General features: G+C 37.3%; 1 protein-coding gene across 7 annotated transcripts in view; it reads left to right on the top strand.

The window, feature by feature from the left end:
* Positions 1–25221, top strand: part of Fgf13 (fibroblast growth factor 13) — a 526201-nt gene extending 500980 nt beyond the window's left edge. For 6 of the 7 annotated variants that reach the window (XM_017602169.3, XM_017602168.3, XM_063280343.1 and 3 more), the window contains 2 exons: positions 19453–19651; positions 23770–25221. In XM_017602169.3, the coding sequence (XP_017457658.1) occupies positions 19453–19651; positions 23770–23906 (336 nt within the window). In that variant the 3' untranslated portion in view covers positions 23907–25221. The remainder of the gene's footprint in view (positions 1–19452; positions 19652–23769) is intronic. The other variant, NM_053428.2, reaches the window with a different exon arrangement.
* Positions 25222–25548: the final 327 nt, after the last annotated feature.

Below are 25548 nucleotides of genomic sequence, written 5' to 3'. Positions count from 1 at the left end.
ATTTGCTATTGTTGTTAGTGAAGCCATGACCAAAATCAACATGGAGAGGAAAGGCTTGATTTGTCTTACAAATTGCAATCACACTCCATTACCGATGGAATTCACAGCAAGAGTTTGGTGGCAGGAACTGAAACAGAGGCCAAGAAGGGATGCTTACTGTCTTGCTACAGGCTTGTGCAACTTATACACGCCAAGAGCACCTGCCCAGGAGGGACATGACCCATATTGAGCTGGGTTTTCCCACATCAATCAACAGTCAAGAAAGTTCCTTACAAGCTTACCCACAGGGCAATCTGGTGGGAAGCATTTGCATGATTGCAGTTCCTTTTTCCACAATAACATAAGCATGTGTCTAGTTGACAACAGCAACAGAAGCAACAACAAATCTAATCAGTATAACAGGGACAGTTTTTATTTTTCTGTAAAATGTAATTTCCAAGTCAATTGGTCAGTATGATGCTGTGCACTGAACACCAGGGCTACATGCCTTCTACGTAAGTGTTATACTATAGCACTGCACTCCCATATTAAATCATTCTTTTTCCCCACATCTTTCTGTACCATGCTTTGCCATCTCAAATTAGTCCATTCTTAAAAGAACATGGTGACTGTGCTCCTAAAGTGGTATTATTAAATATTCTGTTCCATTCAATTAGTAAATTATGGCATTTATTGCTGACTTAGCATCACTATTTCTAATATTTTTGTTGTGGTCAAATGCAATAAAATGTGCTGTGAGTCCTTCCATATATCTCACTCAATTTCCAGTTTCCACAATTACAAACAATTTAATCCTTATTGCTGGTAATTTCCCAGCCCCATATATGCCCATAAAAATGTAATGCTTAGTTCACCTCCTCTCAAAGGTTTAATGCTTTAATCTCTAACAAATCTTAATAAGCACATCCAAATTCTAGCATTTTCATTGGAAATATATATTGTTTGGTCCAACACAATAAATGGATGTGTCCAGTCTATTCTGGAGATGATTATACTTCAATATATTTCTGAGATAATTCTTTAAAATTTATTGGCCATCACTGTTCTTAATGATTAATTACTTGTTAATTTTCAAAGGTATATAGCTAATTGCTTTCTTCGTTCACTATGTGCTTATGAATATTTTTTTCATGTTTATCTCATAAGCATTTCTAAAATTTATTTGGAAATATAAATGCTTACTTGTAAAGACAATCCAATCCAAACCACACTGAAAATTATTGGCCACAGAACAACCTAGATAAACAATATTTTATGACAAATCTAATTTTAAAATATCTAGGGACAATTAATTATTGGACCTTTTTGTCTATCGACATACAAGTATTCATCCACCAGTCTATCCAGAAATAAATATTGGCAGAAATACAAAATACTTGTCACTATTCTGCATGAGGAACAAAAATGGAGAAAATATGACCCTTGTGTTTTTGAAACTCTCATTATAGAAGAACAGACAGATATTGTGCAAACAGCTACATATATCATTTACCATTGTAGAGTATATCAGCAGGATTAGGTGAGTAGTTACTGCTGGGAGATCTAGGGTAGCTTGAGAACATCACTATGTTCAGATGGCATTGCACACATAGTGGGTAAAATGTTAATATGGTTATCTGGAGAAAGAATACTCCAAGCAGAGATATCAGCAAGTTTGAAGACCCTAAGATAGGCATATGTAGCTAGCATGTTCAAGGGATAAGCTAGGAAGCCACTATGATTGATGTAACATAAAAAAGAGGGAAGGTGTTACCTTACAGTAGCGAAGTATGAATGGTTAAATCAAATGTTATAAATAGATGAGTGCAAGAACTTGTTCTGACTCTGGGTAAGACAGAAATCTATGGAACAGTGTCAAGTAAATTGATAAGATCTATACTGTGGGGTTGGGAATTTGCCTAGCAAGCGCGAGGCCCTGGGTTCAGTCCCCAGCTCCGAAAAAAAGAAAAAGGAAAAAAAGAAAAGATCTATACTGTATTGTAATCTAGCATTTTACGACAGTTATAGTTTATCTGATGTTAATGGCCAGCTAGGATAGTAAAATTGGATGCTGTCAAGGAGCCTGTAAATCCCTCTGCATGAAGCTTCGTTGCATTACTTTCTTCCACAGCCATAAAGTAGACCTCTCCCTTTAACCAAGTATCACAGACCTTTTTTTCTATAGGCCACAATGGAATTGGTCAGAAGATAGGATTAGCTCAAACCATCTCATCCATTTTTGCTAGAAGAAAAAAATCCAAATACATTCATTTAACACTGCAGTACAGCAAAACCAACTCCCACTGAAATGACTCAGAAACATATTCATAAACCACTGTAAGTATATTATGCCTTAAATGATGATACAGTGGCCTAAAGGAAGTATAGCACCTCCCTAAGCCTCTGAATTACTACTAGGCTATGACTCAGTTGCAGAGAAAATTGAACCTATTATTGCTTATTCAAAATACAATAAGCAATTGTGGTTAAATACTCCTTGTAAACTGGAGTTAATGCTGCTAAGATAATCTATATATAGCATGCAGCCATTAGAGTCACCCTGTGTGTGTAGGAATCTGTCCTTAAGCAACTGTTCCTTTAACATCAATCTCTTTGTGTTTTAATTGAAGTCACATGTTTATACAAAACAAAATATCCCAATTATAATACCTTGATAGCTGCTTGATTTATAGGGTCTCCTTTTGGTTCTGCAAAAATGGATGTCTTACCATTGAACATAACATGCGGAGCTCCATCAAAACTGTGAGGTCTGAAGGTGTCATTGTTTCCTCAAAATCTTCATACTACTCTTATTTTCTCACTTGCTTTATAATCTCTCTGGTCCTTCTTTCTTTGTATTTGTTGTTGTTGTTGTTGTTGTTGTTGTTGTTGTTACTAGCTATCCAGTTTCCATAAACATTCTTGAAATAGGTCTGAATTGCAGAAATGATAACTTCAGTGATATCGATGTATCTGTGCTGTACATCATGGAACACGCCCCTTCAGACAAATGCTGAGAAGGCACATGCTTATCTTCAAAGTATTGAGTGTCATGATGGTCAGAATGTAGTGAGAAAAGCCAGGGCATACATTTGACACTTTATTGACTTGAATAAATAACACCCTCATAAAATGGTATATACAATAAACAAAGGTATATAGAATAAACCAACTTTGTAAGTCTGACAGAGGTAATACCAGTCATTCTTAAACAAGAAAAATGATATACAGGTATTCATAGAAGCTCTGGCCCTCTACTCAAATTACACAGTGATTCTTTCTAGTTCCTTTTGGAGTCAAGGACCTTTATCTGATTTTCATAGAAATGGAGAAGGTAAATAAGATCTAAAAAAATCATTGCTTTGTTTGGAATGAGCACATGCACACTTTTATGAACCACTGACATTAAAGTGTAAAGGAACAAATCTGTGTTTCTTTTCCCTAATTATAGCTGTCAGAGGAAGAGGATCTAGTGAGTGATAGGCTGGAGAAGAGAAATCTAAACCCAGAGTGCTCTCCTCCTGTAGCCCTAACCGAGTCAGGGAAGGAAAAGGATGTGCATTGACTATACCCTAGTTCCTTTATGATGCTTACTTTTCTTTTAATCTATTTATTTTCATTGGAAGGCAAAATTTAGAAAGGTCTGTGAGAAGCTACATGGGGAGGTTTAATTCTGAAGACTGTTCTTAGAAACGTTACATCTTTTACTTCATCATTGGGAAAAGTATTCTTCGTATCCTCATGGTGTTGCAAGATGTCCTAGAGACAGTAGTCCAGCAACACTCCTGATTTAGTATGTCTGCAAACTTAAAACAAGACACGCAATCCAAATGCTGGTGCACTCCTTAAGCGTAGGTGCTGCGGTTTACAATGCCTGAGGCTATGTTCTTTTATATATTAGACATAGATAATTAGAAGAAACTCGGTGTGGAATGAGTGTGACCCATAAGCCGAGACAGAGTGGCGCAGGCCTGAAATAACCGCCATTGGTGAGGTGGAGCTAAGATGAAGCCAAAGCTAATAGATGTTCCGCAGTAAAAGCCTAGCTCGAAAAAATTGTAAAAGAGACAAAAGATTAAATACAAATGTATTCTGAGAATTTAATGTTTTAGTCCCCCTGGTTGTCTTTAAGGTAATAATATACAGCATATTTGCCAGGAAAGATTTTTCATCACCAGCCATCTGCTAAGAATTAGTCTGAGATAAATAATTTAGCTTCCTTCTGTTCAGATACAGTTTCACTACCCTCTTCCTTGATGCTGTGAAAAGTCTTCAGAGATAATCAATTGGAAAGTGCTTTTGCATTCCAAAGCTGAGCCTGAAGTTTTCTGACATGCTGACATCCCCCTCCCCCCTCTCCCTCCCGCCCCCCCCCCCCCGCTCTGCAAAAGGATGATGAGGTGCCAATTATTAGCAAGGCCGCTCTGAAGAATCACATACCTGTTGGCAGTGTCTGCACAAGCACACTGTCTGCTAAATCACAGACTGGGAGAGCATGACACAGGGCAGTCTTGTCCTTCAAGAAGTGCAAGTCATTTTGTTTTCGGGTTAAAGAATAAATAATGCAGAACATATGAAAGAAATTTAGTAGTGATTAGCTACACGTTCCCTATGACCTAGCAAGTCTATAACCACAGTGACTAGCCTTAAAGAACTGTATTTCATCAATAAAAGATTTTTTTTCCATTCATCAGAGGGAAAAAAAAAATCTCCACCACTTTTTGCTTTGGCCTTATTTCCTGGTACAGATGGAAAAGAGGAATATCATACCTCATCTGTCAGAGAGCAGGTACCATATTGGTGAGGGTCATGTTTGCCAGGCTCAGGAGTTTAGATTCTATCTTGTGGGCAGCAGGGAGTCGTGAAAATATTTTGAGCAAGAGAGATATAAAAAAATTAGGACTTTATTTGGTGCGTGTTTAGTAAAAACCTACAATGATAAAATATCCTAAGGGAGTGTTGTGGATCTGTTCTCAGCATGGATATTCCTGGAAGATTCATTTCTCCTGGCTGTCTAGTTCAGCCTTTATAGCATGCAGCTTTTCAGACCCAGCTGCAAGTGTTGTGCAATAAAAGAACAAAGTAAGAAGCGATCCTGTGCATTTAATTGTGGATAAACGGCATATAGTGATCACGATCAGCATACCGGTAGCTCAGGGAATCATTTTAAAGGGTGAATGTAAATTTGTTTGTTATTGTGAGTTTTGTGAAACCATTTCTGTTATGTAATTACCTTAAGGTTTAAGTGCTCCTTGCGAAGATAATTTATGCATCTTGAATTCACATGCAAATGCTGTAACAGCCTATACTGTTTAAAATGAATGCTGAAAATCACTCTAAGTAGGTAATAGTAGTCCAAAGCTTATAAAACCCTAATCGTTCTTATACAGTCTCAGAATGTATTTTATTTTATTGTTTTCAACTACAGTTTTGCTTGGCTAAATGATATTTGAAATTTTGACTTGCATGTTTTGATAAAGAATACCATTTGCCTGTTTTGAAAACTTAATGTCACCAAGCACCATTTAAAGACATCATATTATGGTAAAATATTGCAATATTTCAGCCAATAAAGCTGAGTAACTAGGACTTCTATCGTGAGTACTACATACTTAATTTCTACAGAGAGAGAGCAGGGGATCTGAGGAGAGGCTTCGCTGCCTTCTGTACATCCAAGTTATTGGGTGTTCTAAGACTCCGCAACGTCATAGGGATGACAGTTATACATAGAGAGCTGTCATCTTGCTTAATGCAACATAGTGGCACATCTATGCATTTTTATGTGCCTTGTGGAAATATAGTTTACTTTATGACAGTGACATTCATGTTTCAAAGTACTTTGTTTTAATTGACTTTTTCAAGACATTGGTCCAGTACATAGTACTTTAAAAACCTGCTTTTTCCTGTTTGGTTTGTTTGGAGAGATGAAGGGATATTGAATAAAGCAATATCTCCCAGAAGAAATAGGGTTACTTCTGAGGTTCATCTGAAGATGCTAACTGATCCTTGAGCAAGCTAGTTTTTTGTGATCAAAGATTTCTACCAATCTTTTTGAATGGAGAGTAGGAACTGTGTTTTCCTTCCTTCTTTATGAAATCTTGGCGCCACAGGATCATCAAATTGGAAGAAACAAAGTCAATGTAGTCTCGACTTTCTATTTGATCCTACTTTTCTCTGCGTTCTGTTTCTCTTTGTGAGTTCTTTATAAATGCCTTGTGAGTTTGCCTAGATTAATTTCAATTTCACTCTGTTATCTACAACTGAGCCTATACCAGTACATTCACTCAAAAATCTCTAGGGTACAGGAGAATTCACTGGAAAAGAAAACCCCCCAAATGAGCTGAAATACTTGGTTGAGATTTTTCAATAGAAGAATGGACCATTTCTTGCATGGATTAGGAGAATGGATTAGGGGCGGATTTGCCTGAGGTAAATGCAAAGCTGCTCCCTGTTGTGGAAAGAGAGGCAGCATGGGAAAAAGCTGCTTTCCTGGTCTGCTAATCTGTATTAAGACTGTTTCTTCCTCAGGGACCCAGGACCAGCTTTACAGATCATGTTGCCTTAGCATAAGGGCTTGCCATTGGTCAGCACTAGCTGCCTTTCGCTGAGTCCAGCTTTCTCTCAGAGAAGCTGCTTCCCTGCTTGGAATTTCTGGCACAGTTGAATGGTCCCATGCCAAAGTCACATTCTAGTGTGTGAGCATTTCTCATTACATCTTTTTCAATGACACACACACACACACACACACACACACACACACATGCATCCATGCGCGTGCGCACACACACACACACACACACACACACACACACACATTCACAGCTCTTCAGAGAATAATTTTCTTTTAAAAATCTGTCCCAAATCCATTATAACTATTACCTTTATTATTATTATCATTATTAAATTGTCCCATACCTGTCACCAGAATGCAATAACTGTTCAGAAAGTTGTAGGAAAGTTTAATAGTAGGCATTGATTAAGCATAAGATATTGTTGGATTTTTCCTTATTGTTTTTATTACTCGGCCAAATTATGAAAGTAGAACCAATGACATGATAATTTAAAACAAAAGACGATACTATGCTCTACTTCTTGTAGCATAGTAATTAACACAAGACATGGAAATGCCATTTGGCCCATTAGTTCTAGATCATTTCAGAAAAACTTTTAGTATCATATGTGCTCTCTGGTTCATATTATAATAACTTTAGTTTTACAATCTTAAGGTCTTTTAAGACCAGATGGCAACCTTGCATATTGGTACCTTTGCCATGAAGTCACTGAAAGTGAGTCTCATTTGTTCAATTAACCTATGACATTGGTCCCACATAGAAATAGCAAGGGACTCCTCTAGTCCACTCGCCCTTGTTGATAACCATTCCTTTTCTATTGCAGTTTCAGGTTGACAGTGGGATGGATAGAATGGTATCTCTTTTGGCTTATTTTGAAAACTGCAAGTGAAGGTAGGAAAGGGATTCACTGAGCACCAGCAAATGTGCTCGCCACATGCCATGCCCTCATGGTGAGGCACATGATGTAGTTCCCATCTTGTAGGTGCAAGTCAGAAAACTAGAGAGTCAAACTGGACAGATTTGATCAAAGTTTTCTGTGTTCAAAAGGCAGAGAATATAGACAAAGGAATGTAATCCTTTAGGAGATGTTAAAATTGCATATTAAACATCTGATTGATCTGGTTTGTTTCTTTGATCCATTATCTCTCTACTTAGCCCTGGCTGTCCTGGAACTCACTATGTTGACCACAGTGGCCTCAAAGTCACAGAGATCTATCTATGTCTGCCTCCTAACTGCTGCGATTAAAAGCATGCAATGCTACTCTCATTATTTAATATTTTTACATTTTCTTTACTTGTGTTTGTGTTTGTGTCTCTGTGTGTGCGCATGGGCATATTTGTGCATATCCAACAACTGGTGTTTGGATAAAGTGTTTTAAAACTGAGTTGATAAAGAAATGACCAAGATGTCTTGGTGAATAAATGCGCTCGCTAGACAAGTTCAAGCCCTGGGACTGCTTAAAAGTAGAAGGAAAGAACTCATTCCTCAAAAGTTGTACTCTGACCCCCACATATGTACCGTGGCATGTGTACTCTCCCTATTAAGAAAAGGAATATTAAGTTTAAGAATATAATTACTTATTAATGACTGCTGCCATGCTTGCTTTGTTGTTTTTCCTCACCTTTGAAGTGGAAATTTTTTTCAATGTGGAGAAATGAGGAATCAAGCTAAATGCTATTAAGATTAAATCAAGGGCCGGCCATGTGATGGCTCAGCAAGTGAAGGAATTTGCCACCAATCAAGTCTGATAACTCGAGTTTTGAACTCCAGGAACTAGTCTTGCAATGAGAGAACTGAATTTTATAAGTTGTCCTCTGACCTCCATGTGCACACACGCATATGCAATAAATAAATAAATAAGTAAATACATAAATAAATAAATAAAAGAAATAATTTGAAAATGTTGCAGAGTAGCAGCAATCCAGTATCTCTCGGTGACTCGGTTTTACTTAGTACTTCCATTTACAGTGAAGTCTTTGTGCTCTGTCTGCCCTTACCAGGTTCTGTGTTTGCAGTAGAACACATCCAGTAGTAGTTTACACTCTGCTTCCCATTGCTTTAGTCTAGCATTGCTCTCCTACCTGCGTAAGTGGGATTATATGGAATCTGTTTGGTAAAGCTTTAAAGAAGCTTAGTTATTCCAGAAGTTACCTGGAATATGAAACATTCTTTACACCCACCTTGGTGTGCTTTTCATTTCAATAGGCAATCCTCATCCTTTTCAGTTTATATAGAAGCAAGTAACCTTCCTTGTTTCCCTGCTGGTTTGTTGGATCTTCTGTAAAATTTTCAGAATTCCTAGGCTTTAATTTTCCGCCAGGAGCTTGCAAGAGCTATTTTAAAAGATTCGACCTACTAAGCTTGCTCTCCTGCTGACTACAAGTTCCTCAGAGGTCATTATTGTGCAAATGGATTTAGATCACATTCTGAAGTTATTACAGAGAGGAGCACTGGCACAGAGTAGAAAGCTCCACCATATCATAGTAAAGAAATGCTTAAACAGGGCATTTGACTTGTAGAAAACATTCTTGAGACTATTTTCTAAGACAGTGTCTTGCTAGCTAGCTCAAAGTGACATTGAACCCATGACAACTCCCCTCATTCAACCTTCCAAGATCTCACCCTACAAGCATTTTCCAGCATGCCCATATAATCCCCGGTTCTTGTTATTCACCTTTTTTAATCATGACAATATTTACATATATTTACATATGCATACATTTCATTATATGGAATTTTCTCTTTTTGACATTTTTTTCTTCTATTGGATATTTTTCATGTACATTTCAAATGTTATCCCCTTTACTGATCCCTCCCCCAGAAACCCCCCCACTTCTATGAGGTTGCTCCACCCACTCCCTCCCACCTGCCAGCCCTGACATTCCCCTACAGTGGGGGGGGGTCCAGCCTTGGCAGGACCAAGGGCTTCTCCTCCCATTGGTGCCCAACAAGGCCATCCTCTGCTACATATGCAGCTAGAGCCATGGGTCTGTCCATGTGTAGTCTTGGGATGGTGGTTTAGTCCCTGGGAGTTCTTGGGAGTCTGGTTGGTTGATATTTTTGTTCTTATTTTGGGATTGCAAGCCCGTTCAGCTCCTTCAGTCCTTTCAAACATATATATTAGAGGTTGGAGACATTACTCAGCCATTACTGTGTATACTTCTCTTTCGGAGGACCTGAGCTTGTTTACCAGCACCCATGAAGGACAATTCACACTGCCTCCAACTCCAACTTATGAGCACATAGTCCCTGATGCACACACACACACAGAAACACACACACACACAATTTAAAATAAAACATATTTTTTTAAAAAAGTATCATGTAAGTCAACCCTTCCATTAAAAAAAGAATATGTGGAGTTAATCCTCATAATATATTTTAATAGAGTATTCTTTACTCATGAAAAAAAGCAATCTTTCTTCTGACTTCTGTTAAACAATGAAGTTCTTTATTAAGTTTAAAATATAGTGTAGTTTTCTTACAGTCTGTATGAACCGTTTTTTCTTTAATTGATTCATATTTTTACAAATGGCACAATTTCCCTCTTTTGAGAGCCGAAGAGTATTCCACGGTGCATGCGCGCTCCAGTTTCCTCATCTTGTCTTCAGCTGATAAACACTAAAGTTATCCCCATTTCTTCACTACTGTGAATTGTGTTGCAATAAACGTCAGGATGCAGATGTGTGCCTTAAGCATCACTGCCTTCATTTTCTTTTAATGTACTTTTGGTAGTGAGATTGCCGGACCAATATGATAGTTCTATTTTAAGGTTTTATTATTGTATGTGTAATTTGTGTGTTTATGACACGGGGTGAGTGACTGCCAGGGTGTACATTTCCAGGTCAGAGGACAACTTTTAGGAGTTCTCTTCTTTCACCACAGGCTGCAAGGATGGAAATTTATATCACCTAGCTTTCATTTCTAGCACTTCTGTTAAAGGAAGCATCTTGATGGCCTTTTTAAAAAATAAGGAGTATCCACAGTGTTTTCCCTAATAGCTGTACTAATTGATATTTATACCACTTGTGTTCTGGAGTTCTCCATGATTCACAGCCTCAGTATTGTTTATCTTATGTCTTTGTGATAGCCATTCTTGCTAGACAGGAACGTGCTTTACATTCTCGTGTGCCTGGTAACTAGTGATGTTGAGCATTGTTATATACTACATGAACAGTTCTGTGGCTTCTGAGAAATGTCTATAGCTATAATTCAGGTATTTGGCTTGAGTTACGTGAAATTCCATAGACTTATACATAATCTCAATATCACGAGCCCCTTTTCAGATGCAGAGTTTGTAAATGTAATCCCTATTCTGTAGGGTGCCTCCTGTTCATTTGTTCCTTCATTGTACAGAAACTTCACCTGATAGAATCTTGTTTTCACTTTTGTTTCTTCGATTTTCAGGCTAAATATCATAAAAGCTGGGCTTATAGAACATGTTTGAAAGAATTCTTGTTTAGGAGAGCGGTTTGAAATGCACTGCTATTCATTCGTTTTTAGATTTCCTTTTGTTCATTCCTTTGTAGAATTCATTAGTAAACCCATCTGATTTTGTTCTTGTTTGGTTATTTTGAAACAGAAACTCACTATATAGTCACTCTGGCTAGCCTAGGACTCTCTATGTAGACCAGGCTGACCTTGATTTTACAGATATTCTCCTGCCTCTGCCTCCTTAGTACTGGAATTAAAGGCATGTTCCACCACAAGAAGCTTTTTTATGAGTTGTTCGCTCTGACTCCTTATACTCTGTGCAGGTTTACTGTTTCTTCTTCATGAATATGTTTTGGTGACTACATGTGCCCAGGAATTCTTCCTTTTTTCTGGCTCACCATTCACAATACAATGCAAAAATGTTACATTTTTGGAATATTTTTTATTATATTTTCCTTTTCATCTGAGATCATTGATTTCTATCTTTTATTTTAGCTAAGGGTCCTGTCAGTTTTGTTTCCTTTAGAAGACTAGTTCTTTTTTTATTGATCTAATTATGTATGTATGTATGTATGTATGTATGCATGCAATATTATCTTCTGGGCTTTTTGTGTCTTTCTGTAAAATTGCTGTTTGATTTATTATTTATGCAACATTCCTACAATACAAACTAGAACAATATTAAGACTGTCAATGAGGACTCACATCCATATTTTAGTTCCAGTGTTCACTTAGAGATTTGCCCTGTATTGTTGAAGAACTGTAGGGGAAAAGCAATATTTTGCTGTTTTCTGAAGTCAACCTAGGGTGAATTAAAGTACCCATGAAATATCCTGGAACATAAAAAATGGCGTCAAGAAATTTTGTTGTAACAGTATGAGGCAAAAATAGCCCTATGTAATATAGTTGAGCATAATTTGCATTTCTATTCAAATTCTTGCTAATTACCATGTATACTTTTAAGTCCTTTTATGGCATGAAATTTCAAAAAGGCCATTTAAATACCACACCCCGCCCGCTCTTGTCTTCTCTTCTCTTGTCTTCTCTTGTCTTCTCTTGCCTTGTATTGTCTCCTCCCCTCCCCTCTCCTCTCTTCTCTCCTCCTTTCTCCTCTTCTCTTCTCTCCCTCTCCTCTCTCTCTCCTCTCTCTCTCTCTCTCTCTCTCTCTCTCTCTCTCTCATTACAACACTACAGCCATTTCAGCCTATTGTAAACAGAAAAAATAAAACAAAAGGAGACAAAACAGTTTCCTGGGAACCAAGGTTTGAGGGGAATACTGAATGCAAAGTACAATCCATCTGTAGCCCTAATTTGGTGTAGAATTATATTCTAATATATTAGTAAAATACACACAGGTCAATCTTATTCCTTGAAATTGATTCCAGATGAGAAGGAGCTCAGAAAATGAAGAATATATGTTGACCTGGTCTTGTGGTCATTTATTATCAGAAGAAGCCCTACTTTAGAGTTTCATTCATAGACAGCTTCTCATTGAATCTTCTGGCAAAACCATAATAAAGTTAATAGGACTGATAGATTCTTTTCTTCATTTCACAAGAAAGGCCAATGTAATTGAAATGAAATTTTAGGTATTTGGACACAGAGAGACAAGAGTGTAATTGTGAACCCATGTCTTTGTTATAGGGAGCTTTCTTTAGTCATACTTTCAGCTTACGTACTGTTTTGCCTTTATAACTTAAATTTTAAAGGCTTTTTGTAAACTTTATGTGTATAAGTGTTTTACCTGTGCATTATAATGTATGTCCACCACATGTATGCCTGGTGACCACAAAGGCCAGAAGAGTACGTTGGATCTCTTGGACCTGGAGTTACATCTAGCTGTAAACCAGCATATGTATATGCTGAGAACAGAATCTGGGTCATCTGCAAAAGCAGCCAGGGCTTTTAACTGCTGAGCTATCTCCCCAGATACAGTACTTTGTCTTTTTTACCCTCTTTGTCTTCTTCCCTCCCACTCTCCAAGTTTTGAAAATTTGGTTTATCGGGCTGGTGAAAGGGTTTATTTGGTAAAATCCCTGCTATATAACTATAAGGACTTGAGTTTGTATCCTGTGCAAAGTCAGTAGACCCAGTGCACAGCTCTAATCCTAGCACTGGCATTTGATGATCAGATATGAATACATCCCTGGATCTCAGTGGCCAGACAACCTGATGAACTATGGGTTCAATAAGGGAACCTGTTTCAAAATAACTAGCTAGACAAAAATCAAGTAAGACACCCAACAGCAACTTTTATCTTCCACTATAAATACCTGCACATTCACCAACAGGCACATATGCACCTAAACACAGGGACATGCACATAAAACACAAATGCGCGCGCTCACACACACACGCGCGCACACACACACACAATTCGTCTTTCAGCTCATTTCCTCATTTCATCACTCAATGGTTTTACCCTAGTAGGCAAGTGCTGACCTGCCATTCATGTCTCTCCTATAAAAGAGCCTTTTATTTATTAGGAGGCTGTCATGACAGAATGAACCTATTTTTGTTTGTACAAGGCCTCAAAGATCTCACCATATGATATTATTCTTTACATATATTTTTCATCATATATGAGTAGGTCATCTGCTATAAACCAGGCCTTATAAAGAGGACCTCTCTCAATTTCTTAGTCCAGCATTGTTCATTTTTAACATGAAAAAATATCATACTCCTTTTATCATGAATTGATGCATTCGTTTGGCAACAGAACACACAGTGTTGATTCCCTCCTCTTCAACTTCTTTCTTACTATGCTTTGAACTCAGTAATAATGAAGTTTGTTTGCTTCAAATGTACCCTGGGAGAGAACATCAAAGCTTTGAATGTAATAATTAGTCCTGGATTTTGCGATCACTGATGGAAGAGAGGCCTAGCTAAAAAATATAGGTAGTTACCTTGTCACCCCATGGGTATAATTTATATTTTAAAATTCCATTTACTTGTAAAAGCTGACTCTGATTTAAATGAATTCATGATTTTCAATATGCTGCAGAATCACTGAAATATATAAAGCAGACCTGCTTAAATAACCTGCACATTTTAAATCCAGAAAATTAATTATCATTAGAACATTGCTCCGGATTAGATGAATGACCCTTGCTAGTGACAGTAATTGCTAACCTAATTGGAGGATTAGTCTGCTGAAAATGCGCTGGCAGATAGAAGAGGGAAAGAGGTTACTGGGGACATTGAAGAGAAAGAAAAGTCTGCTAAAATGTTTATAGGACTTGCTGAAAAGAAATCATGTTTCTAGGATGTAAATCTTTCTGTTGATGTCTATGTATAAATGTAGAAATTGTTTATATTTTCTGTGCTCTATAGTCCCTGCTTTAAAAGTCTCATATGTACATTATACAAAATATATTGAAAAGTATTAGCCTATGCTAGGATATATGTCCTTGATGTAACAAACATGTGTGGAAAGTTATGACATTCCTTGCTATCCAGGTTTAATGTTACCAGGTTTTGGAGGAACTACTTCAGTAGACAATTTTGCTTTCCCTAGTTCCAAGTGTATCTATGCAGCCTACCTAAAAATATGCTGTGGGGGCTAAATGTGTAAAAAGGACATTTACAGTCTATGTGCTAGTCCTCAAAGCTTCCGATCCTGCTGAGATACAGACTCAAATGTAACAGTGTCACCTTGCAGTGGTATCATAGCTTAAACTACAAGAGCACAGTGGGGAAAGGAGGATGAAAACCCTCTTATTATATCCTCTGTTTGCCAAATTACTTATTTTAATTACAAAGGTATTTAATCTTGGTGTGTTTGCTTTAATACTGGAAATGTGCTTATAGAACCTGCCTGACAAATATACACAGAGATATTAAGCCCTGCTGTTTTAGGTCACGGTTGCTGGTGGTACACACTAGAAGCCTAACTGGACTCACTTTAGAGCAGTCACTGTTCTACCCTAAGCCTCCTATGGCCAAGGCCCCAACTCGAGCAGGCCAAGCATACTGTACTATGCCCGTACTTTGCCACTTTGACTGTAGAAACAGAGCAAGAGCTGCTCCTTTGAACTCTAAAAGACAATGGCAGTTGACACTAGTCTCAAGTTTTGGGCTCCTCAGTAATGTTTCTGGCACACCATTAGATCTTAGGGCTATGTGTACATGAATCCAGGATGACCCATAGTACCTTACAAAGTCTATATTGAGACATTATTACCCTATGCTCTCCTTCCTTGGACAAAATATGATCATAATAACCAATTAGTACAGATTCCTTATAGCTAAAACGTTTAACATTCACAAAAAGAAACAAATCTGGAACTTGTAAGGGAATCAAATAGAAATCATAAACACAGAAGATATTGGAGACAGATGGTTTCATGAACTAAAATATTATTTACCTGACAAAATATGTATGAGCATGAGAGGCAAACAAATTTTAAAAGAAATAAATGTGTTAAAAGCTGTAAGATCCAAAGTCCCTTTTACTTTATACTCATATTAAGCAATTGTTAGGAACCATGCAAGAAATATGTAACACATGTTAGTTATACAGCTATCCTAATAGCAGATATTTATCTACTGTCTTTCAAATTTAGAGCACAGCTACTGCTGTCTTCATTCAGCGCCTCTTCTGGGTCAAGACCACCATGGTACTTTCATTCAGGGCACCAGTGAGCAGGCATCCACAAGCAATCAAAATAAATTTGTTCCTTGATATACATCCCACCTGGTCTTCTCAAAATAGGGCTTTCTTGGCTTGTGCCAAATACAAATTCCATTATTTATATTTATTTATTTTGCTGATAATGTCCTGAAGAGAGGCAACCGTACCCTGGTCCCTTTTGCTGGACTCTTCAGGATAGAATGGGATGTTCAATGTTTGTGCATTTTAATAGAATCAAGACTCTTCTGCCTACTCATTCTAACATAGGATAAGAATGACAGTGTCACATACTGAGAACAGAACACTCCTTTGGTTGCTTCAACATGCTTTTTTTGGCCTCATTTTCTTCTCTGCTGAGCATTTGAGTCCAAATTTAGTAGGAATGACTAAGAAATTTCCAGGATGTGACAGAGCATTCAGTTCATTGAGTCCTTCCTTGTCATTTTCCAATAGTTGTAACAATTTCCAAGACTTCCTCTTAACATTGTAGGTGCCACATTATTCTTAAGAGCTGTTAAATCACTCATGCAAGATCTGTCCATTCAATGACAGCTTCCTTATAAATATAGCTGATTTTATACTGTGGTGTAATGGAAATTCCTGCAGACGTTTTGGAATCTGATATTATAATAGGTCATGTAATTCTCATTATTTAGTATCAATCACTGAAATCTAGCATTCACGTGAATCAATATTCCATTAATTAACTGGTCTTCAATAAGCTAGGCAATATGACCTGTCATTGCTGTGGCTGGAGGTAGGAGTGGCATAGCATAGATTTGGAAGTACAACAAGTTCACTGTCAATGTTCCTAAGTATAAGTCTCACACTGTTAGTGACCTATATAGAGCCTCTGAGAGTCAATATAGATTTAATCAGTCAGATTGGGAGAAATCACATACAATTCAAAATGAAATTATATTTAAGGTAGGCCTCGAGTAAGGAGAAGAAAGGTAGCAGACATAGAAAGAGAAGGGTAGTTACTAAACTAACAAATGACATTCAGAAAGGCACGCATGGTTCAGTGGTGGAGGACTGAAAAATAGGAATGACTGATTAGTGGAGGATTTTAAAGGAAACATCCAGTCATTGTTTGCATATTTTATAAGCAAGGTGAAGTCGGTAAGAGTTCATGAGGAAGAGAACCTTACTTTAGGAAAGTAAACATCAGGAGAACAAGGAAGACCAATTAGGGGATTATTCAAATAGTAAAGGCACACACTAGAGCACTGGCTATAAGTATCAAAGATGAAGGCCATGGGATTATGACACAGAGAGCACAGGGATGAATGTAAATATCCCTGGGTTTAATTGTGAGCAACTGAAACTTGGTAAATTCCAGATACTAAATGAACAATGAAGGGATAAGTAGGAGGTAGATTAAGTGTTGACCTGTGCTTCAGCTATTCTTTTCTTTTCTTTTTCTTTTCTTTTTCCTGTGTCGCAATCTTCCCCATCCTTCAGACTCAAATAAAATGATCTCTTCTGTCAATGAGAATATCCTCAGTGCCCTTGTTAGAATTAAATCTGACTTCCTCTTCTCTTCTCAAACAATATGTTTTTGGGATTCACTTTCCATACTCATGACAGTGTGTGTATATGTGTGTGTAGATAGATAGATAGATAGATAGATAGATAGATAGATAGATAGATAGATAGCGAGTCATGCTCTAGCCATAAATTCATGGGATTCATTAATCGCCTATGAATTTTTAAGTATCATTCACGTACATAATTGACCATCTAAAAATGTATATGAAGTTAGTAAATACATGCTATCACGCAAGATGTTACACATAGCGTTCTTTTGGAAGCTGGCTTAGAATACACATTGATCCCATCCACTCATTCTCCAGTCAGGAATATATTGTTCGTATGGTTGAACAGCATCATCTAACTTAATCAACTGGATGATTAACCAGATTTACTTGCAAATGATTTCTGACTTTTTATGAAAAGAAAACCTACTTTCTAAGGATGAATACTCTATCCAAGTGATGATTTAATTCACAAAGAACTCTAGAAATTTTCCTCATCCCTAGAGAAAATGTGGAGATTTTTTTTCATCAAATGTCTTTGTAGACATACTTTGGCTTTCTCTGTGTTGAGAAAACCCCACAAGGAGAAATTTTCACAACCCATAAATAGAACTCTTTTAAGTTTCTGCCATGTGACAGTTGCCCCAGAAGTACATTTATGCTTTAGTAGGTTGAATTTGTGTGACTCCTGGGAGATCTATGGTGCGTATCCACACTAAATAAAAATAAGCCCCAAAGATCCTCTGGCCAAATGTGCTCTGCAGAGCAAATGGGGGCATCTGGCATATTGTTGAATGTGGTAGGGTTTAATAAAAAAGAAAAACTTGCCTGCATGCTTTCTTTTCAAAGAAATGCTGAGAAATGTGTTCCTCCTTGGCTAAAGTAACTTTCAAATTGCTTCAGATGTTGCTGCTCAGCTGGTGTGTATGCTGAGAATGATATTAAATATGAAAATGGAAGAGGGAAGAACCGTAGAGATAACTGTGTAAAGAAGACCAGTGGCCTAGAAAATATGCACAATGGAGCTTTTAAAACCGGGCAAAATCATCAACTGTTATTCCTGATAACATCTCAGCAAATTCAAAAAATATCTTATAACATTATCTTTCATATCTCTCCTCCAAGTGCCTTCTCCCTCCACTACTCCATGAATTACTTACAGATTAAAGTCTGGTCTTTGTTTTGTCCCGCTCATTAATGGCCACTTTAATGTATGTTTATTCTATGTCAGTGTGTGTTCACTCACACAGGCTAAAAGATGACTAGGTTTTGTTCTTGAAGCAGTCTATGTTGGATAGCAGACTTTCATTTGAATGGCCCATTCTAAAGAAAGCATAGCTAAGTCCAAGTCAAGAAAATCACACTCCAGGGTTCAAAGTACTCTGGGTTATTCTCTTGTGTTTGTAGAATTATTGTAAATTCGTGTTTACCATATTGTTTGCTTGTAATTGATACTTTAAGGAAATACTGCGGTTAGAGGTAAATTCTATTTTTAATTAAGGTACAATGACTTGAAAAATATCAATTTGGTTTACCTTATGGTAAAAGATAGCGTGGAATCATTTTAGAATTATTGTAGAAATCTAGGTAAACTGCATTGTAACCCTGCTTTAAACCTCAAGCAACTAGCAACCATAATATATGATAACCAAAAAAATCCATGAAAAGTACTCATATGGCTGGAGAAAAGACTCCGCCGGTAAGGCATACATCATACAAAGCCCAGAGACCTAAATTCAATCTCAGGAGCCTAAATACAATACAAATGAAAGGAGACAACACCTCCACATGGATGTTCTCTGACTTCCACATATGAGCCACGCACATATGCACATATACATCACACACACACACACACACACACACTCACATACACACACTAATAATAATAATAATAATAACAATAACAATAATAATAATAATATAAAAAGTAAATGCAAAACCAAATGTTCATTTTCTTTGTTATTGACAAAAATGAAGATCCATATGAGTGCTTTATCTTTCCATTCATTTATTCTTGAATTAATCCAGCAGCATATACTTATGAGTCCTATACCTTCCCATTACCTACTTCAAAGAAAGCCAATCACTAATCAGCAGAATTTTTCTCTTAAAATATAATATGAATTGCCTTTGATTCCCAATGATAATAACTTATCCTATTCAAATAGAATACTCTTCATACAAGCTTTATCCAAATATGTCCTAACCTCCTGAAGTGCATATTCTAACTATTCTATGTGAAATTCACACCTGTATAATATTGACTTTTTGCTGTTTATTTACTTACTGCAGGAACATTTCACACCTGAGTGCAAATTCAAAGAATCAGTGTTTGAAAATTATTATGTGACATACTCATCAATGATCTACCGTCAGCAGCAGTCCGGCCGAGGGTGGTATCTGGGTCTGAACAAAGAAGGAGAGATCATGAAAGGCAACCATGTCAAGAAGAACAAGCCTGCAGCACATTTTCTGCCCAAACCACTGAAAGGTAAATTAGAAAAACAATGGATTCTAGTACAAAAACTAATTTAAATAATTTATTTTCATGCTTTTGAATGTGAAATGTAATCCTTCCATATTAGAACATATATCCTTAAATTTTTGTGCATTTCACAGTACTAAAAACCATCAAGACAAAGCTATAAAAATCATGTAAACATTCAGTCGTTGAGAGTAGCATCCACTCTCATTTTATCCCCTAGTAAGAACCCAAAAGTATACCAAAATGGTTATAGAAGTTAACCATGGAGGTTGGGTGTTGTGGTAAATGATAAAATTACCCACAAACCCTCACTAGCTGGCATCATCGAGCCATATGGCATTAGTGGGATATAATCATCTCAGAGGCAGCCAGTTCTGTGGCACCATGCCACACTACTTCTAGCCATTCTCTGGTCTCAGCTGCGGCCATAGCTCCAGCTCTCTGCCACCAAACTCTGCTCACATTCTCAGCAACCGCCCTAATGGTTATAGTATCAACCCCACAAACCCACTGAAATCAAAACTCAATAAGCTTATAATGTAGTAACCAGATTTATATGTTAAATTCTCAAACCACAAAACACCCAACACAACAAAATCACAACCAGTTGATACTGATATAAACCATGCACCTAGATAAGATAAATTGTCCTATAAAAAGCCATCCCTTAAGAAATATTTATAATTACCTGTGGCCATTTAAGGCCACACGGATCTGGGTTGTCCTTCTCTGCCTCCATCTTGGTTCCTCTCTCTTTCTCCTCTCTCTCCCCTTACCAAAACTCTGTCCCCGCCCCCTTTCGTATTGCCCAATCACAGGCCCTTCCCCAGCCCTTACCTGCATAAAGACAACAATCTATAGTTGGAATATAACCTTTATAGGAAAACTCCTTGGTTAATATAGTTCTAAGAACTTACATTCACAGTTGTTTGTTTGTTTGTTTGTATGTTTGTTTGTTTCAGATTAATAGAGAAAAAAGGAGAAAGGATACTATTGTCTTGGGGTTTCTTTGGCTGTGATAAAACACCATAACCTAAGACAACTTGGGGAAGGAAAATTGGGGAAGTGTTTATTGTATACTACCACATCAAAATCCCTCATCTCAGGAATTCAGGACAGGAATGCTATAAGTCAGAAGCTGATGCAGAGGCCATGAAGGAGTACATCTTACTCGTTGCCCAACCTTCTTTCTTTTAGAACCCAGAACCATCAGCCATGAATGATACTGCCCACAGTAGGCTGGACTCTCCCATATCAATCATCAATCAAGGAAATGCCCCACAGGCTTATCCACATCCAGAATATTGGGAACATTTTCTTACCTGAAGTCCTTTCTCCTAAAATGATTCTACCTTTTGTCTAATTGACATAAAACTAGCCACCACAATTGACTCCTTATCACCTAGATACACAAACACATCACTATTCTACTAGAACCTTTCCTTTCTCATTTGTTCCCAAGATGGTATGTTGATATTAGTACCATAGTATAAAGCATTCTAACTTCAAAAAGTCTCATAGTCTTTAAAATTTTAAACATTTTAAGAGTTCAGTCTCTTCACAATATCCAACATCTTTTTCAAGTTCAAAGTTCAAGTTGGAATACCTAAAGTCTAATATTCCAAAGTCTTCTCAATAAAATGTTTCAAAAAAAAATCACATACTTTCTAGCTATAACAAAGAATAACCATAGGATAGCCACATCAAACCAATCCTTGGTGGTCATCCCATCTCCAAAATGTGGGGATCTGTTCTCTACCAGCACTGCACCTTTATCAGTAGCCTCTCTTGGACTCCTCTTTTCAGGGACTCTTACCCCACACATGCTACCAGTCTATTGTCAACCATCCCTACAGCCTTGGGCCTTCAACTTCTACTGAGGATATATATTCACCAGTGTCCTCTCCTTGCCTCTTATACTGCAAAGCTTTAGCTGCTCTTTATGAGTCCTTCATGCCTTTAAAACTGCTAACACCTGGGAAACACACATCTATTTTGGCTGCCAGCAAAAGGTACCGCCTTGGCCACCACTGGACCATAGTTCTCAGTGTTGACCCTAAGGAAACCCTTCCCAGAAGATGTTGCCTCGGTGATTCTACTATCTTCTTAACTGCATCAGATTCTTTAGTCCCAGATGACATTATCCCAACAGAGCAAAAGTTTAACTTTGGTAGATATTAATTCAAAATATCAAGTGACCCCACGAAGTCTTCAAGGTACTCTAAAAGCTCCCTCTGAAACTTCAAAAGCCACATCTCCATCACATGCATTGATTTTAGGCGTGTGTGTGTGTGTGTGTGTGTGTGTGTGTGTGTGTGTGTGTGTGTGTAAATATAAATTTGTTCCCATAACGTGTCACTAAGCTCTGAATTCTCAGTTGCTTTTCCAGCACAAATTCCAAAGTTCTTCCACATGCTCAGGTCTGTCACAGAAATACCCAATGACCTGGTACTAATTTTTGTTTTAGTCAGAGTTACTATTGTTGTGATAAAACCCCATTACCATAAACAAGTTGGGGAGGAAAGAGTTTATTTTGCTTTTACTTTCACATCACAGTTTATCAACAAAGGAAGTCAGGGCAGAAACCCAGATGCAAGAACTAAATCACACACCAGGGATGAACACTGCTGCTCACTGGCTTGTTCAGTCTGCTTTCTTATAGCACCCAGGAGCAGCAACTCAGTGCTGACACCCAACACACAGTGAGCTGGACCATCCCAAATCAATCAAGAAAATGTTAGCCTACAGTCCAATCCTGTCAGGGCATTTTCTTAATTGAGATCTCCTTTTCGCAAAAAATACTAGTTTGTATCAGGTAAAATGATAGACATAAAACTAGCCAGAAGAGTTATTAACATAAAGTTGGAAATATTAGAGGGCAGGCAGCATAGACATGAAACAGAAAGTGCAAATAAAAAAGGAGATTTCCTACCTAAGATTACAGTAGAGACTTACCCTTACCTACATGTGCACACATGTGAAAATAAGTGTCACACTGTTTTACTGCTCATTTTCTAGAGCCAGAACACCCAAGTTCAAGCTCCAGCTTCATTGTTCCCTAACTGCATGGGTGGATTGTGTGTGTGTGTTTGGTTTGGTTGTTTGTGATAGATTCTTCACCTATGTAGATTTCTAGTTACAGCTGGCTTTAAAATCTTTGTCATCACCCCTCAGCCTCCAAAATGCCAGAATTCTAGTTATTTGCTGCCATGCTCTATTGTTAACCAAATGATCTTGAAATGTTGCTTACTTACCTGTGCCTCATGATCATCAGTTCAATATAAGAATACTCACTAGGTTGGTGGTTCTTGACTGTTATCCCAACACTTAACAGGTTAGCACAAGAGAGGCTGTAGAGGCAATCTGGTCTACCTAGTGTTACCAGAACAGTGTAGGCTACAGTCAGACCCTATGTTAAATTTTTAAATGAGTTTTTATATCATATAGATATAGCATTCTTACAAGGACAAAATGTAGTGATATATATGCTGAACTTAACATTTAGCACATTGTGTTCTGCCAGTATATGCAAGTGCTGTGATTTATAGCGCAACTGTAATAATTGTTACCATTTATTATACTAGACTCTTGCTAATACCTTTAGAGTTTTATTTTAAAGTATGGTGAAAGTCAATGCTTTAAAACGTGTAAACTATTAATATTAAACTTTCATAAATTATATTTAAACATCTGAGAGCTTTATGAAATGTGTTTTCATTAATCCTTGCACATAATATTGTGATAGAAGTTGGGCATTAAAATCCCTTACAGGGGACTAAATGAGAACAAGAATTCACTTAATCTAGTCCCATCCACTCTGCCAAGTACTTATTATGTTTGTGTTAGTAAGCAAAAGAAATATTTTGGTCTTTTTGGTATAAGTTTCTTTTCAGTTATCAAAACTAAATCTTTTGATAAATAAAAGTTGTTTATTGTGTTTAAGATATTGTTTTAAAATGTATTCACTGTAAAATGTCTACGTTGAGATAACAAATATGAACTTTGCTTCCTGGACTTAGAAGTTTTAAAGTGAAAATACCTAGGATCTGTTATAGAAATTTTGAATATACAATACATTGGTGTGCCCCTTTAAAGCTCTTTTACACCATCTCTGTGCTTTTCAGTGGCCATGTACAAGGAGCCCTCTCTGCATGATCTCACGGAGTTCTCCCGATCCGGAAGTGGGACCCCGACCAAGAGCAGAAGCGTCTCTGGTGTACTGAATGGAGGCAAATCCATGAGCCACAATGAATCAACGTAGCCAGTGAGGGCAAAACGAGGGCTCTATAACAGAACCTTACCTCCAGGTGCTGTTGAATTCTTCTAACAGTCCTTCATCCAAAAGTTCAGACTTATCAGTGAGGTTTACCAAACACACAGGCAGAGTTCCCTATTCTATCTGCCATTATACCTTGTTATCATCCGTACTAAAGCCCCATAATTTAGATTAAGCTTGTGCAAAAAGAATGCCAAGCATTATCAATGAACTAAACCTGGAAGAAGGACTGCCAAATTTTCTCATGATCTCACCTATACTTTGTGAATAGATAACAGAGCAAAAATATTTAACAGCACGAATGCTGGTCAATTTGCTTCCCAACTAAGAAAATGTAAAAGACCACAGTAATTATTAACAAAACAAAACAAAACAAAACAACAAAGTTAACTGCTTAAATGTTTTGTAGGGGCAAACAAATTCTGTGAACTGTGCTGTTTTCTTGGCTTCGTGTTTTCTATCTCTGCTTGATTCAAATGTACTCTTTACTTTCATATAGTGCAACTTTATGGTTTCTGAAAATTAATGGTTCTATTGACTCTATCACTTAATCCAAATCAACCGAGGTCAGGGTTGAATCTGAATTGGCATCTGAGACTCAGAGTAACGGCGTTCTTAAGGTTTTTCCTCTTTCTCCCTCTCCTTCCTACTGTCCCTCTTCCTCTCTCTCCTTTTTCTGTTGTCAATTAGAACTGTAGCATTCTGGTCAAGTTCTTGTGCTGTACTTTGTGCGTAGAAATTGAGTTGTATCGTCAACCCCAGTCAGTAAGATAAGTTGAAACAAGATTATCCTCAAGTGTAGATTTCTCTTAATTCCATTCGTGTATCACGTTAATCTATTGTTGTGGCTTCTTGTGTAAAGACAGGAACTGTGGAACAGTGGCATTGTCTTTCTCGTGTTGTTTAAATAAGAAATGTCTCATCTGTACATGTAAAAGTCCTTCTGTCATTGGATTTGGCACGTGAACATTGTGTACAAGACAATGTTAAGACTGGTTCCCCCTAAACAACATATATTATACTTGCTACTGGAAAAGTGTTTAAGACTTAGCTAGGTTTCCATTTAGATCTTCATATCTGTTGCATGGAAGAAAGTTGGAATCTTGGCATAGAGTTGCATGATATGTAAGATTTGTGCATTAATAATTGTTAAACTCTGTGTTCCAAAAGTGAACATAGCATGTACAGGCAGTTTTCTGCCCTGTGCATAAAAAGTTAAAAAAAAGTTGTTTAATATTTGTTGTTGTATACCCAAATACGCACCGAATAAACTCTTTATATTCATTCAAAGAAAAAAAAACTTCAGTGTGAATTTATTATACATTATGTGCCATCAATGATATTAGAAGCTGGACTTAATCCCTAAATTTCATGTATAAGGTTACTGACTTCACATAAGCTCCAGTTTATGTTCATGTGAACACTGTTAAACTGTGTCCTTTGTCCTCAGCTTTTGGGTTAAGCACTCAAGAATCCTCCTTTGTTATTCAGCAATCAACCTGAAGGAGGATCTCTGAGCTGGCGATATGTTTTGCATTTATTGTTTTCCCCTTCCCTTGGCTCATTTCACTCCTCTGTAGAGGAAAAAAAAACTAAATAGCTAAAGTCCTTTCCATCTCAGAGATTG

This window comes from Rattus norvegicus, chromosome X, assembly GCF_036323735.1.
Source record: "Rattus norvegicus strain BN/NHsdMcwi chromosome X, GRCr8, whole genome shotgun sequence".
NCBI classification, from domain to species: Eukaryota; Metazoa; Chordata; class Mammalia; order Rodentia; family Muridae; genus Rattus; species Rattus norvegicus.
The sequence above is the reverse complement of the archived record's forward strand: the minus strand, read 5'-3'. Positions and strand labels throughout refer to the sequence as shown.